Source organism: Passer domesticus, chromosome 3, assembly GCF_036417665.1.
Source record: "Passer domesticus isolate bPasDom1 chromosome 3, bPasDom1.hap1, whole genome shotgun sequence".
Lineage (NCBI taxonomy): Eukaryota > Metazoa > Chordata > Aves > Passeriformes > Passeridae > Passer > Passer domesticus.
In genome coordinates, this window is record NC_087476.1 from 111349264 (window position 1) to 111364974 (window position 15711).

The 15711-nt window shown below is 38.5% G+C and overlaps 1 protein-coding gene across 3 annotated transcripts in view; it reads right to left on the minus strand.

Annotated features, from left to right (window-relative positions):
* FBXO11 (F-box protein 11) overlaps positions 1-15711 on the minus strand; it is a 70482-nt gene that overhangs the window by 22311 nt on the left and 32460 nt on the right. For 2 of the 3 annotated variants that reach the window (XM_064415141.1, XM_064415143.1), the window contains exons 2-7: positions 13190-13317; positions 12996-13077; positions 7252-7396; positions 5898-6027; positions 4796-4879; positions 4575-4707 (exon numbers count right to left, since the gene is read on the minus strand). In XM_064415141.1, coding sequence (XP_064271211.1) covers positions 4575-4707; positions 4796-4879; positions 5898-6027; positions 7252-7396; positions 12996-13077; positions 13190-13317 — 702 coding nt within the window. The remainder of the gene's footprint in view (positions 1-4574; positions 4708-4795; positions 4880-5897; positions 6028-7251; positions 7397-12995; positions 13078-13189; positions 13318-15711) is intronic. The other variant, XM_064415142.1, reaches the window with a different exon arrangement.

Genomic DNA, 15711 nt, shown 5'->3' on the forward strand with positions numbered 1-15711 from the left:
TAACTCTGCTCCAAGTATGATTTCTTCTGGTATTCCAAATCCTTGTATTACTGCTAAAAACATACATTCCATCACTGGCATGAACCACTATTTACTATTTACTAATCTACTCATGACCTACAAGTGACCTCCCCACACTTCTCTAATGTAGGATTCAGAGTTTTGAATTCATATCCTCATTATTCTTTATGAAAAAACCCCCAACTTATTGAATTAGATTGAACTATACTACTGGCATGTACAAAAGGTTAAGAAGTGATTCACTTGCAAAATGCTATAATGTGTCATTTGATTTCCTGTGTTACCAGTGAGGCTCTGCTCGATTCTTTACCCTTAATCCAAAGGCAGGTGATGTTTACGTTGGGATGGAATAAGCCAGCAGAGGGAGCACCAGTTAACCTCAGCCACTCACCGGAATAAATTCAATGACGCTCATTCACAAGCAAGATCGTCTGTCTGATTTAAACCTGCACATTAAACATGCAAGCCAGAAGCAGCCCTCCCTCAACACACCAAATATTAAGGTGGAAGTTTCACATACTACAGCAGATAACTTATCTGATAGTATTTTAAACTGTTCCCAACTCAACCAAAAGTGAGCAGGTATTTGTCCTAAATTCTGTATTTTATTGAAAAGCCCACGCACAGGATTCCTCATGAGCAGATCTTTTTCTGTTGTGTGTTGACATTAGTACAGACAAGCGGTATGTCCTGTTCTTTATCACTCTGGCACAAAGATGTCAGTCAGAATGAAGCAACATTTACATTATTATCCAGCTTGTTCTCACTATCTAAAGGCCCAATCTCCGCTTTCATTACTGCAGAGCTGCAAATATTTTAAGGTAGTCTGGCTCTCCTCTACACCAGTATTCACTTAGACCCAGATAACAACTAAAAGAGGCTTCGATGAGGAGTTGTGTCATCATACAAAACACGTTTCTGTGGTTTGGGGACATTTCTATATATTCACCATGGTACAAATGCAGTGGCATAAACCAATCTGTGTGTTTCAGCACATGGAAAGGAACAGCACCACAGTACTGCGCGTGCACCAAACCCAGGAAATAAACAGAGCCCCAAGGAAGATACGAGAGCCATAAATCAGTACCAGAAATTTCAGGGTGACAAGAAAAATTGCACTTCAAATCAAATGCTCTGAAACATTGGATGATGTTTTCTGCAGACACCATCCTCTCATCACACGAGTTCCTACACAAGCAGTAACTTCCGAGTTGGGAAGGTCCCAGAATGCCCATCACTGAACATGCCAGTTAGTAAGATCATTGCACTTTGGTCTCCCTAGGAAAATAGTGAACACTTCCTTAAGCATTTGTTTCATGAATGAAATTCTCTGTAACATTCTGCTTAATCTTTGTGAAATCATCATTCAGAGAAATATCTCTATTTCAGCTTTTGGCTTAGACCACTTTAGAATAAAGAAACCAGTATCAGAATTGGAAACGGAAGAAAAGGGCCATTAATTCTGCAATCAAGCAAAACACAGCTCCCAAGAATTCAGTTTGCTGGAACCTAAGGGAGTCATGTTCCCCAGGATCAGAATTCATGCTCAGCTTAAGGGCCATGGATAGACCATTTAGAAATAATGGAATGGAAAGCCTATAGTAAGGGACTGACTAAAGAAATATACATTAACTGGATATTGCCTCAGAATTACTTAATTCCTCACAAAGAATAAAACAATTTCCCTTTTCCTTGCATTAGAAGACAAAAAATCACTACCTTCTACAGGAAGTAACTGTGACCCTGTCCAATTGTACCAAGCAAAAACCAGATACTCTTTTAGATATTACAGTCTACAAGACGCAAACCACAAAGGTCTAAACCAGTCCAAAATAAAGCTTTCCATTCAAAGATGCAGAATGGGTATTTGAAGAAGTCAGGCATGTGAAAGTGCTCTTGCACTCTAAGTAAAACAATATCCAATTATAATAATTTTCTTACAATTTTTGATTTTTCCACTCTTAAAATGACAATGACTATTCCTATTGGATTTACTAGTTTTTTTTTTCTTGACCCAAGGATCTTTTGATAATCCATTTTCACTTACTTGCATATTATTTAAGTCAAATGGAAAATAAAGGGAAAAAAACAAAAGCTGTAGCTCTGAAAATACATATTAAGTGAAGATTCTCAGATCAGGACATGTCTGTACAACTGCTGAAACTCAGCATTTGAGAGATTTTGTGTCTTGAGATGAGCACTCCACGGAAGGCTCCTACTCCTGCAGCAAACACACCCCCCTCTCCAATCCTGGAAAACAGAATTCTTTTTAAAAATTCAAAGTTACTTCTGTCTGCCGAGCCAGATGCAGCCAAATTTTCTTACAGAACCTCTCCTCTTGCTTCTTTCTTGACAATTCAGATATGCCAGAGTACTAGTAGTACTTCCAAAGCCTTCCTTTTGAACCAACTCCTTCCCTCAGATTTAGGGGAAGGAATAAGCCCAAAATTAAACAGAACAAAAACTCAGAAAACCAGGCACTATTCTGTAAGCATATTTTGCTTATGTGACCAAGCAGAAGCTTCTTCCAAGCTCAAGGTATGTTAAGCTGCCTTTCTAATAATGTTGTGCTTCTTCTGAAGCCAGAAGAATAAACTATTAAAGAAATTTGAGTAGAAATGCAGAGAGATTTGGTGGTGCCTTAATCCTACCATTCTGAAAAGCATGCCAGACTGAACAGAGAAGAGGTAGTTCTCCAAGGCTTAGCGGTTCACTTTAATTTGTTTTCTTTTCCAGTCAAATGAAAATTGACTCTCTCTACAATGTCACTCACCATTCAGAAGAAAAAGTCTGAGGAAGTAAAGTCAGCAATGCCAAAAACTGAAATATAAATACATCTAGCATCGCTGCATTCCTCTTGGAGGTTTTGTTCCCCAAGACAGCTATTCTGTTACAAAAATACACAATAAAGATCCCTGGCTTTTAAAGGACTGTACTTAAGATAACTGTTTTTCTGAATAACTTATGTTAATTCCAGAGGAAGGGAAAGCAGATGGCTTTTCAAAACTTGAAAGGAGACAGAGAACATGCAGAAGTTTACTCAGATATTCAAGATATCATTTCAAGTGACATGAAGTGACTGGGAAATTTTATATCTTAGGACAGTGCTGATCCATTTTCTCTGGATTTTAAACACTTCATGAATATGACCTGCCCTATTTTTACTGTAATCCTCTCTTCTGTGAAACAGAAGCCAGGGGTTATTTGTCTGTGGCCACATCTCCATTAGCAAACACTGCAGAGGGAGCCAGTGCTGAGGATCAGCCACCCCCAGCACATGCTGCAGGACAGGGAGGGGAGAAGGGACTGACTCTGCACTAGTCCTCACCAGGTCCCTCTGACTGAACACACACTGGCTACTGAAGGGCAGTAAGAGTATTCCAGGAACATGTCTTGTAAATTAGTCTCATCCAAAAGGAATCCAGTTTGTCCTCCAAAAGCTCTCCACAACACAGACCAAAGCACTGTAAGTGGGCATGTTCAGAATGTCAGCTCCAGAAATACAGTCACAAACTGACAAACTCACATACTAACACTGCCACATCTTGCATATCTGTGGGGACAATTTTTCAGAATAACACTGGAACAATCTGCCTGCATTGCACAAAACCATTCTCCCTGCCAAGGCTGCAAAACCCAGGCAAGAAGTGCCAGAACAGTCTCACTCAAGAACAAAACAGTTGGTATGGAGAATAGTTAAATACCCAAAAAGACTTTGCAAAACAAAGAACTTATCCATAGGAAACACACCCACTAAAACAAACAAAAACCCCCACCCTTACAAACAAACAAAAAACCCCAAACCCACTGGGCCTTAATAAAACCCACAACCCAGTAAACCCAACCAATTCAGAGAGACAGCTTCTCAAACACAAACCAGCAGGTAATTAATTCTACATCACCACAGGAGCAAGAGATCTGAGACTACTTAAACAAAATCTCTACCTGACAGTAATACAGCCTGAATTCCTACCAGTTACATGCTACTGGGAATTAGCATGCTCCTAGTAGAGACATGAAAAGCAAGCAGCTCCACAAGTATCACAGTTTGCAGCCTGGTATATTATATTAACTTCCTAAACCCTTCCTATTCTTCAAGTCTTATTTCCTTCTCCATAAAGGTTTCTGTTCAGAGAACAGTTGGCAGAGAACAGAGGAAGAACCTCCAGTCTCAGAATCTTTCTGCTGGATGCTGTCATTTCCTTCCTCAAGATGGAATTATGATACTGAAGAAAATGGGACAGATACTAATTTGGGCTTGTTGTCATGTATGAATGTAAAAGTTTCAACTGCAAACTGAATAAGCTTTCTGACAAATTCCATTTTTTTTCTCATAATGAAATAAAAAGATAAGTTATTCTGAGAACTAGCAAGCAGACAACAGCACTTCAGTCTGAAGCATCAGCTACTTTTGAGTTAGTGACACTTGCACAAAAACCACTTATTTCCTATGCAGATGAAGGAAGATGGGCATTTATACCGGATATTTAATATACCTGAGTACCATGGTAATTAACACAAGTTTGAGACAGTGATGTGCCTAGTTTACATACCTGCACCAATCATGGTGATTGGAGATTCTATATATATCCATTCATCAGTATATATACCAGAGTGAACAAAGATAAGTCCATCAAAATGAGCTTCTTGAACTCCACCAAGAGCATCCTCAATGGTATCATAATACTAGAAGAAAATGAAAAAATTTAGAGTCATGTCAATTTCCATTTATACAGATATATAAATAGTTTTAAGAACTGCTTTCTAAACATACCAGCATATTTTCTCTTCCTTTGTATCTTGCAGGATTACTGTAGAAGTGTTCAGCAAAACCTGGCTTTACATGTGCTCCTTTGTACTGAAACAAGGAAGAGAGTTTGTGAGAAGCTTGCAGGCAGGTGGGCCTGAATACACTGACAGAACATCTACTAATTCCCTAATTAACAAGCCATTTGCTGATATCACTTTGTCCCAGGAAGTAAGGATCATATACTGATCTCCCACTCTAGGCACACCATTTAAAATGGCAACACAAAAAAATGTCTAAGGGAATGATCAACTAAGCCAGGAGTCCAACTACTTACACAGCCATAAGCCTGAAAACTGACTGAAAAAAGCCCCATACACCTGAAGCATTCCACAAGAGCTGTCCTTACTTCCATCTCTTCATTCTCTAGCACCTTGCCAAAAAAACTGCATTTATATGGTGAGGAAAAGAGAATCTCATACCTTTACTGGTGACTGAATACTCAACAAAGAAGCCAAGTTAAGCATTTGTCTTCAATGCACTTCAGAAATTCATTAACCAGCAATACATGGCATTGTTTGGTACACTCACAGTGATGTTTATTTCCCTTACGTATGTTTTCTTAGTATCATTCCCAGCCATTCCTTCAATACCTTTGAAATTCTGGATTAGAGGTGCAATCACATTCCTTAAAGGAGATTTGTTCACCTCCAGTCAGACCAGCTGTAAATCACTATTTAGCCCAAGTGGTATTACCAATATGTGTTTGGTTCACCAGAGGAAGATGCACACAAATCTGATAACCAGGCACACACACTGGTTTAGTAAGATATGACAACAGCATCTTTCACACTGTGAGTCTCACACCATGACAATCTTGTACACAAAATTTCAGTGATGCAAAACCCAACACAGCAGAGCTCAAGGACTCCACTTTACCATGTGGTGTCTCCCTAAAGAGTGCCTCAAAACAGGAAATAACTTCTGAATTCCCCCTACTGCACAACACCACAAGAATCTTAAAGTCTAAACCCAAGATAATTACTGTTTGTCAGCCACATTTCAGAAGTTGGTGTTTTTACTTTTATAAATATCCATGAATTTGAATATAAATGAATAAAACTGTTACCAGCTGCTGGAAGCTTTCTTTCCAGGGATTTGGATGTTCATATTCTTCTGGATTAATCTGATAAAATTTACCAGGTTCAGGATGCATCATTGGACGAGTGTACTCAAATACTTCCATATACAGTCTTTTCCTGAGCAGAAGAGAAAATTTATTTTAATTTTCCATTTTAATCTTCAATTTTAATATAAAACCAAAGGCTAAAACCTGGGGGTTTTTTTGAGAATAATTTGCTAGTGACAGTGAATACAACCAAGATCAGCACCTACCACTTAAAACCAATTTTTTTTGCTGTACTGACTTTTGTGTTTTTCTGACAAAAAATTGTGTGTTTTATAAGCCAAGAGAAAAACCGCTCAAAATGCAATTTTAATGAAGAAACTTAAGCAGTTACATATACTATTTGTGAATCAAACTGTACATTAACACTTACAAAAGCTAGTAGCACAAGTATAACAAAACTTAAGACCAAGCGTGTCACCACCTCTTCCTCACCTTGCCAAAAAAAGACTAAAAAATGCATTCACTGAGAACAAGTGATGCACTGTATTCCAAAAAGAGTTCATCAGTGAACAAATTACAGTGGTTTAAAAAGAAGAAAATGGCACACAGCAATTGGATTCTTTTCATTAGTGCCAGAATGCAAATAATTTCAGTGTCTGAGCCTGCTGATATTAAGCCCAGACTTACAGGATGACACTGAATCACAGGAGTTGGAATTAATCTGACAAGGCATCCCCAAATCTGTCTTTAGGACAGGAAAATGGGGTAGTTTTATTATGTTATTTTATGATTTTTCTTTTAGTCTTAATCTTTACTTTTAAAACAAAGCAGCTTAAGAAATATGTTGGTTTTTCTCTTATAGAAAAGTACAAATACAGTTCCCATTTATTACAACTCTCAATAACCCAGGGGTAGACCAGACTCATGTGAGAAAACAGCCCAAGTATCCAACCATTAAACAAAATAAACAAAACTCAAACCAAACAAAAACCCCATTTAAGTAACACTAGACAAAGCTAAAATCTAAGTTGAAGAACTGTTTTGTTCCTTCTGTGTGAAGTAACACAATCCCCATAGTAGCCTAAAAAAGGTTAAAGGGGAAAGAAGAAATGGCAACTGAAGGAAATGATTTTTTTTAAAACAGGCATTGTTTAACTATTATCTCCACTACTAGAGAATCAAGTTTTACTGTTTAATACATATAATACAAAAATAATGTTAACTAAACCAGACAAAATACAACTGATTTCCCTTCAACTAATTGTAACCAGCATTTCAATTTTCCTATTGTGCTGGCATCTTGAGCAGCACATCTAGTATTTCTCAAGATAATGAGGAATAGCTTTTCACTTACCACAAAATTGGATCATTAGCCAGCTCACTGAAGCGTTTACACACACAAGCTGCTCTACAGAGATCCTGCTCCAGCAGGTAGGAGAAGATCTTTAGAACCACTTCATCTGGCAACTTCTCCTGAAGATACTGCTCTGCAGGTGCTGCTATTAAACAGTAATCAATACAAGGTTATTGACATATCTAGGCGAGTTCAAATTCAGACTGCAAAAGATTACCAACTTGTCACTTGAAAGATTCCCATTTAAAATGTCAATTATCTCAAGCAGCCTTTTTTTAAAGCTTGTTTCTTCTAAAACCAAAGGCAAAAAATCTGACAGAAGTTACAGACTTCAAATCCTCTTTCCAAGCTTCTTATTTCACCTTTTCTATTGGAGGAATCATTCTGCAAAGAAGTGCAGATGTTAAGCAGGCTACTGTGCATGTTCCAGAAATGCTGGCTTCTCTCTGCTATTAGCTTCATTGTGGCTCAATTAACCCACATTATCTATACAATAATAATAATGCAGTCCCAAAGCCAAAATGTCTGCAAATGTTTTCAAACACAAAAGAATTTAATCAGAAATAGTCACTCTCTGGAAAAACTACTAGGAAGACTTCCTTGTTCTCCCACAATGAACACATTAGGGAAAAAAGACATCTGGGATGTAGGAAATCAACAGCCATCAATAACTCCCAAGTCTCTTCCTTTCACTTACTCCTGTTTATGTTCTCCCTTTTTAAATGAAAAATCTAAACCAGAAGAAGTAGTAGTCTTGCCAGATTCATTTCTCCAGAGAGGCTGGAGAAAGCTGTATTTCCATGCCATTGTGTGGAGACAGGAGTGCACTTTGTTAAACCCTGCCCATGGGCACTCCACATAGAACAGGTCCTTTGGGAAAGCCCTGCCTGCAGTTTGTGTTCTCACCAGACCCTCCTGGGGCAGGAACCCTCAAAGCAGGGGAGTTGTGCTTGCAAAGGTCACTTCTTTGGCTAATGCCCTCAGCATCCTCTCTATGATCCTAAAGGCACAACCACACAGCTTCCAAAGTTTAGAGCATTTTTATGCAAGGCATTCCAAGTTTGTGCCTGCTAAATTCACAGCACAATTACATCCATGTAATGCCCCCCACACCATATTTTCTTAGAACACCTGAGCCTAAAAAGCAACAGGACTGTCATTTTGGCTACTACAAGAAGCCTACTGAAGCTTTCTTAAGAAAGATGACCTACTAAACATGAGTGAATAACATTCTGAAAAATAGTATCCATGACAGATTTCACATATAAAAAAAAACAAACTGCCCCAGGATTCCCCTAGGCAAGACAGCACTAAGAAATTTATTATTTTCAGCTGTAAGATAGAGAAGAGGGAAATTGCAGGCACCAAACTGACTTTTTTACCCCACCTTAAACTGGGGTCTGCAGACCACATCACCAGAAGCTGTGTACTGTGACAGACGTGATTTTTGCAGGGTGCCATGCTTACACTGCTGATCAAACCAGGTAGTAGAAATTCTGAAATATTCCTGAGATTGCAGTACCTTCCCTGAAAGTATTCCTTATTGGGCCATCATGAGAATGTCCCCTTAGTGATTCCAGAGTACCAATGTCATCTCAGATGCCAGAGATGCATTTTATGTATTTATGCAGCTGACAGCTGCTCACAGCAGTATCACAGTTTACAGCCATAAACTATAGGTACTTGCCTCTTCAACCCAACAAAAATCTGTGCCCAAGTGCTAAGTGCCGTCACTCCACATGCCCACAGCTATTTGCTCCCACAGTATCCTATCCTCCTCCAGTTTTTTTATGACCAGCTCCTTCTTGTAGTCCATTGTAAGCTACAGAATTGCTAGCATGGGACACAAGGAAAGAAACAGGAATGAATGCCCAGAAGTTGGCCAAGACAGCTCTCTTCTGCAACAGCATTGATGGCAGACTACAAAATTATTTTTATTCAAGAAAAAACAGAACAAAGCCTTATGAGCCAGGCTGAATCCAGTTAGTTGATAAAACTTATGAAATACAAGTAGTCTGGAAAGGCCTTCTGTCAAGAGACACTTGGGGAGCCTGAAGCCTGAAGAGCTTAACAGCAGCCAATAAGGGGAACGTGGCTGGGCATCACCAAAAAATGTTACATGCACTATCAGTGCTGTTTTTTTAAAAGGTTTTTTTCCACTGGAGGTATAAAGGGTCCTCCCTGTGTCAAACAGGCAGGAGCAGTTTGTTCTACAGTCCTAATTACTCTTGAAATGCATCACAGAATAATTGGACATTGCTTCTGAATTAATACTTCTCTGGTAGCTTTCCACTTAGATGTAGTTTTCTACTGCCTTACTGAAAGCTGAAATGGTATATTGCAGATGCAAAACAGTAAATCTTCCCAAGTTTTCCACAACCTGTGTTCTCCTTTTAACACACAAATCCCTGAGGCATACAATTTAAGCAGTTACTTCCATAAACAAACTGCAGTTTTTTTTCTTCCTTTATCTATGTTAGGACCTTGAATAATTTTTTATTGAATGGAGAAGCTCACTAACACAGTGCCTTCCCACTGCTCCAAAGTTCATACTTCCCTTTTCCTCCCTATGCTCAATTTCAAAATGAAAACTGAAATCCAGATGTGTTTCCTTACCACAAGGGACAAGGAGCAACTTTGAGAATGTGTCAAAACACTTAAAATAAAAATAATAATAAAAGTTTTAAAGCCTCAATTAACCTTGTTGCCCCTGCAATTTTTTTAAGTTGCATTTTCTTGGAAACTTAGGCACTGCTTTCAAAATGAAGATGATGATTTTACAGGTGTTTGCTATCCTCACTCAGCTTCATTCAAAATCCTGTAGAAATGAGCAATTTAATTTAAATTGCCCTTCTGCTCAATTAAGCAGGGGTTGATTTAAGATTTCTCCACTCAAATCATTGATACAGAGCTTACCAGGTGAAATTCTCCAGTATAATTTGAAAAAGCTAATTTGCTTCTTAATGTGGAGACTTCTCTGTATCCAAGAGAGACCTACATGCTTTTGTTCTATAAATCCACACTTCACATCTTGGATATCTTTTAGTAATGTGTCAAAGCAAGGATGTAATCAATGTGTTCTTCCTCTCAGTTCACAAAAATGAGCCAAAACAGTTTTAAAAGGCTTATCTGGCCACCAGATCAGAAGCATTTATATGCTCCTACTCCTGACAGTTTCATGCCTACTGATGAAGTCAAGGTAATGGACAAAATGCACACTCGTATTAAAAGAACCCCAACCAGCTTTCCAAATAAGTGTCAAAACCAGACAAGAATAAAAATAAAAATGAAGTGCCCTAACGTGACAGTTGAACTACTTATGATTTAGTAAGCATTAATACACTGCACACCTGAAAGTCAGAAACACAGCTAGTTATGTCATTCAGTTTCCACAGGATATTCACGATGCTAATTCAGTTTCAGTTTTGATCATTTAGCTGATAGGGACTAGCAAAGTAATACCAAGACAAAGAGCAGGGAAAGCTGCTTGAAAGTGAATTTCCTTCTTTGTACAAAGACCAAGAATGCTATCCCAAGAATCCAAAATTGTAAATTATGTCTTATATGGTTGCCTTTTTTGTCCATTTTAGTGGAGAAGATGGACACAAATAGCTTTTGCTCTATAGGGATGTATTTAGTAAAAAAAAATCTTTTCTTGTTAAGAAGCAGAAATATGTCAGAAACATAGCATGTATTGTTCTTGGGAAAGGATCTTAGGAAATCAATGGGCAAAGAAAAAAATCAATTTAAAGAGTCAGTAAGTTCTGTAAACTTAGGCATGTTCCTAGTGTACAGAACAACCAGTGAGCAAGCCAATAACCTCGAGTCTCACAGTGTACTGCAAATCCATAGCTAAATGAGAAGACAAATTTAAAATAGCAACACACCCAGCAGAACTAACACTGAAATCTGTATTAAAATACACGTTTTTCCGACTCCTGGCTCCACTCCAGTTGGAAACTCTAGTTGACTGGCATTTCCTGAATTTTCCTCCACTCAAGAGTCTGTACAATGGTCTTCCACCAAGAAATTTTCCTGTATTTCTAGTCCCTTGCCATCATTTCATCTACAGTTCTAAAATAAACATCTGTATAGCCCAGATGACAATACACAGTCACCAGTCATGACAATCCAAGAAGTCTCACACCTACAACTCAGTTACAACAGCTATCATTACCTATGCCAATTAAAAATGTGAGGTGAAGGGGACTGTGTGTTAACATAAATCTCACCAGAATCAACATTTGTACAAATTTAGAGGAATCTCTTAGATTCAACAGGGAGAATAAAAAATAACTGTCACCCATACTGGGAAAGAGTTTAATAGAAAAAGGAGTGTCCTCCTCCAACCATTCTTACACTTCAACTGGTTTGAGCATGGTCTTAAAAGTAAAATTATAAAATCACTGTTTACAGTGATTCCTCTGTCAATTCCATGCTGGAGAAGCCTCCACAATCCCCGCATGAGCTCAAGAATCTAACAAATGGAATGCACAGTGAAAGCGTGGAGTATTCCTCAGGAAATCAGTGTCATTCATGTTGGAAAGTAACACACTTTCACTAAAAAAACGGGGAGAGTAAAAGCACAATGATGAACACAGTAAAGAGTGAAAGAAATGGAAGAAAAACTAAGAATTGTCAAGAGAAACAGAGTCTGTGACAAGACAACTCTGCACAAGGCTCCAGAGAGCCAATCAGGAAATGAATCAATGCAAAATGACACAGGATTATGTACAATTGGTTCTGGCTATTTCAAAAATATAAATCAGAAGTTAAATGGTTCTTAAACAGCTGCTGAAATCAGAGAGTTATCAAAGAGGGGGAGAATAAAACAGGGGGAAAAGGACAAAAAACGACAAAAAAACTATGCTATGGAGAAAATGAGAAGCTAGAAAGAGCAGATCTCAACAGAAGACATGAAAACAAGACCCAAAGTCTTGTGCCAGCTGCTCAGCTTTAATTCACAATATTAAGGGAGACATGGACTAAAAAAAAAAACAAACAGAAGCAAGAAAAGCAGGAGAAACCACATCGATGGGAGTTGGCAAGCACTGGTGTTGATTTTCGAGGCAAAAGTGACAGCAGATCTCCTGGAACTGAAGAGTGTGTCAGGAGACAAAAAATAATAGAAGCAGAGAGATTGAAAAACTACACAGAAAAGAGAAGCAGAGGGTGTGTGCACACAAAAAATACACACAAGACAGTTATATACACATGTATTGGATGTGTGTTTATTATACAATGTACATTTGTTGTAGATGTGTGCAAAAATCTACATACATTATGTATGCAAGTATATCTGGTTTTTATCTACAAACACACCAAGTCTCTCCCTCTCTCCACAATGAAGCGCTATGATGACATACCCAAACTACCCCTAAAAATGCAATGGAACAATGCCATTAATATGAGAAATGGTAATTAAGCATTGCAGTATTATTGCTCCTAACAGCAGCTTAGATACAACTACACAGCACTATGAGAATAAAAAATAACCAAACATACCTGCAGTGAAGCAGACAGAGCAAAGGATCAGATTCAAAAAGTTCTGATTAAAATCATGCTACCAAATTTGAAGATCAAAACAAGCTTATAGTTTTGTTTTGGTACTTTTTCCCCACTACTGTTTTTTAGTTGGAGAATACACAAAACTAGTACGGGGACAATTTGTGTGGGAGAATGTGTGACATTAAAATGTCTCTAACTCCTTCTCCCTTGCCCTTTTTTTGTACAAAAGTTATTACCTGATAAATCTTGGGATTTCCCAGATACTCTAGCACGTTTTGCTCGGTGACCAAAGTTTTCAGTAGCTGAAGTAGAGGCACCCTTTAATAAAATAAATTAGAATTAGTTCAGTCATTAGATAAGAATAATACTAACTAGTTTCATATTGTTGAAACAGTAACATTTCCTTTACAATTAAACCCAAAGAAGTTACCTCCATACTGCTCTTTGTAGGACAAGCTGTTCTTTTAGGTAGAAGAGTTTTTCTGCGAAGCTGGTATGGGCTGTTTTGTGCACCAGGACCTGATTCTTCTGCAACCATATCTGCAGGTACATCATCATCTGCAAACAAAAAAAAAAAAAAAGAAAGAAATTCAATAATTGGAGTTCTAGTTTTGCTTTATACCAGGGAAATTTTGAGGTAAGTACATAGTCAGAAGGGTGGGGAAGAAGTGCTAGAGAGCAGAGTACTTCTAGTAAAACAAAAAAGGGTCAGAATATCACAGCACACAAATCTAAGTTCCTTCATGTGCACTTTCTCCAAACACACACAGCAGCTACACCAAAAGCAGCTTAAGAAAAAGCAAAAACCTAGGCTTTTGGTTTCTCTGCAAGCATTTAATTTACTATGCTAACTCAATCACCTCATTACTTCAAATTTTTACCTAACACAATCAGCAGAATGAGGAACAGTAAAGTGTCAATTATTAACTAAATGTTATCAAGAAATCCTTTAGTAAACATAGCACTTAGTACAAAACTCAAGACTGAGTTTTCCTCAAACATTTTGGGAAAAGCTCAGGCCAGCACACAAAACCTTCTGTAAAATGGAGGTAGCTTTAAATACATACATTCTCTTCACCTAAATTACACTTGAAAAAGTAAGAGCATATTTTCTCCCTGCCCTTTAAAAAAGAAGTGCAGAAAGTGTCATGAGTATAATTCTAAAGGCTTTGATTCATTAGTTTCAATTTTCCCTGTTCATATATTTATGGAACATACTTGAAACAAGCAAGAAATAATTACTCATCACTGCATGCCCTATAACTAACATTACATTATAAAGCTGCACGAATTTTAAAAAGGCCAGAACAAAAAGCATCTAGAAAATAAATTAAAACCAACTCTACTTAAGAAAAAGATATACTTTCTGCAGATGCTTAACTATGAGAAAACAATTTTGCATTTCCTTTTCATTTTAATTGCCTTTTACTCCTTAAACTGGGCAAAATATGATGTGAAAATAAAAGTCATAAAAGCAATGCCACAGAGCCAGCAGTTTTCCTGAATATATTACGTTGAAGAGACTAATGTAAAAGAAACCAAAACAACACAACACAAAAAAGAACCCAATATGGCACCAATAAAACTCCCAATACTACAGTAGCCTGCTTAAAAAAACAAAGCAATGCAATTCTGAAGTGACTCATTCGCATTTCAAAATCTTAATCTCATGATTTTCTTAATGGTTTCTGGCTTGGGGTTTTTCGACATAAATTACAAAACATTGTGCTTATATTGGATTATACATACCATGCAGCCTGAGCTGCTACAGCAGTGAAAAAAACCACCAAAACCCCAAACTATCTGTGCTCTTTCCTTAGCAGATAGTTATAAATGGCAACCTTGCTGCATACCATTAGAGATCACAACACTGCCACAATATCCAAATAGAAGACAGAAGCTGTGCAAAGATGAAATTCACTGGTGATGTGTGTACCTAGACACAGACTTCTCAGAGCAATAGAAAAGAGCTTCATCAGCTCATTAATCCACCTGAAAATTAACCTGCAAGTACCTCCATGATCAGCCTTCAGCCAGCCCAGCAGCTGGTCCAGCTCAGCACAGCCACAAGACCACATGACTGGGAAGAACCACCAGCACAGGTCTTTAAGGACAGAAGTGAACTGTGAAATTTCTATCAAGATCCACCACTTTTTATAAGAGAGCCACCTCCAAAAGTTCAGCTGGAAGCTGGCTCACAGTCCCTGTCTGCTGCTTCCCAGGCACACCTCGTATCTGACCACCTCACTACCTAGGAAAGGCAAGTATTTATGAATTATGCAAAAAGCCTAAAGGACATTGACAGATGAACTGCAGTGAGTTTTGCTGTGAAGGCGTGTCTGGCCCAGCGTGGGGATCACTGCCTGTAGGAGGCCAGTGACCTCAGAGCAGACTCAATGCACACTCATGCATCAGTCACTTGGTTTTACACGTTTCTTTGCATCTCTGATGGAAAACACCCTCTCAATTTAACAAGGCAGGCAGAAGACAGAAGCTGCTACAGGAGAGCTCCCAGCCTTCCCTGGCACACCAGAGCAGAAAAGCAGCCGTGGGTGTGAAGCAGGCCCTGCCAGGAGGAATTCAGGCACCACCACCAGCCCTAAGGCTCCCCACAGCAAAACACCCAAATGTACTCAGACACTGCAGCAGGGATCGATTTTGCAGCCCTTGTTTCTATTTTAGATTTGATACAGTAACTTGATTACTGTTGCTGATATCCCCCAGAAACTACCTGGGGACTTCGAGCATGGTGTCTCAATCCCCCCCTGCTCCCCTGTTTTGCATTGAAGACACAAGATGACTGTCACAACAGCTGGGATTTTCCCCAGTTCTGGATGGTCAGTACAACGGTTCAAAATTGCCACAGAAAACACAGCAACAGCATAATAAGCAAAGATAACAGGGGAAAAAATAGAAGGCAAAGCAGATAATTTCGATCTCCCAGCAGATGAT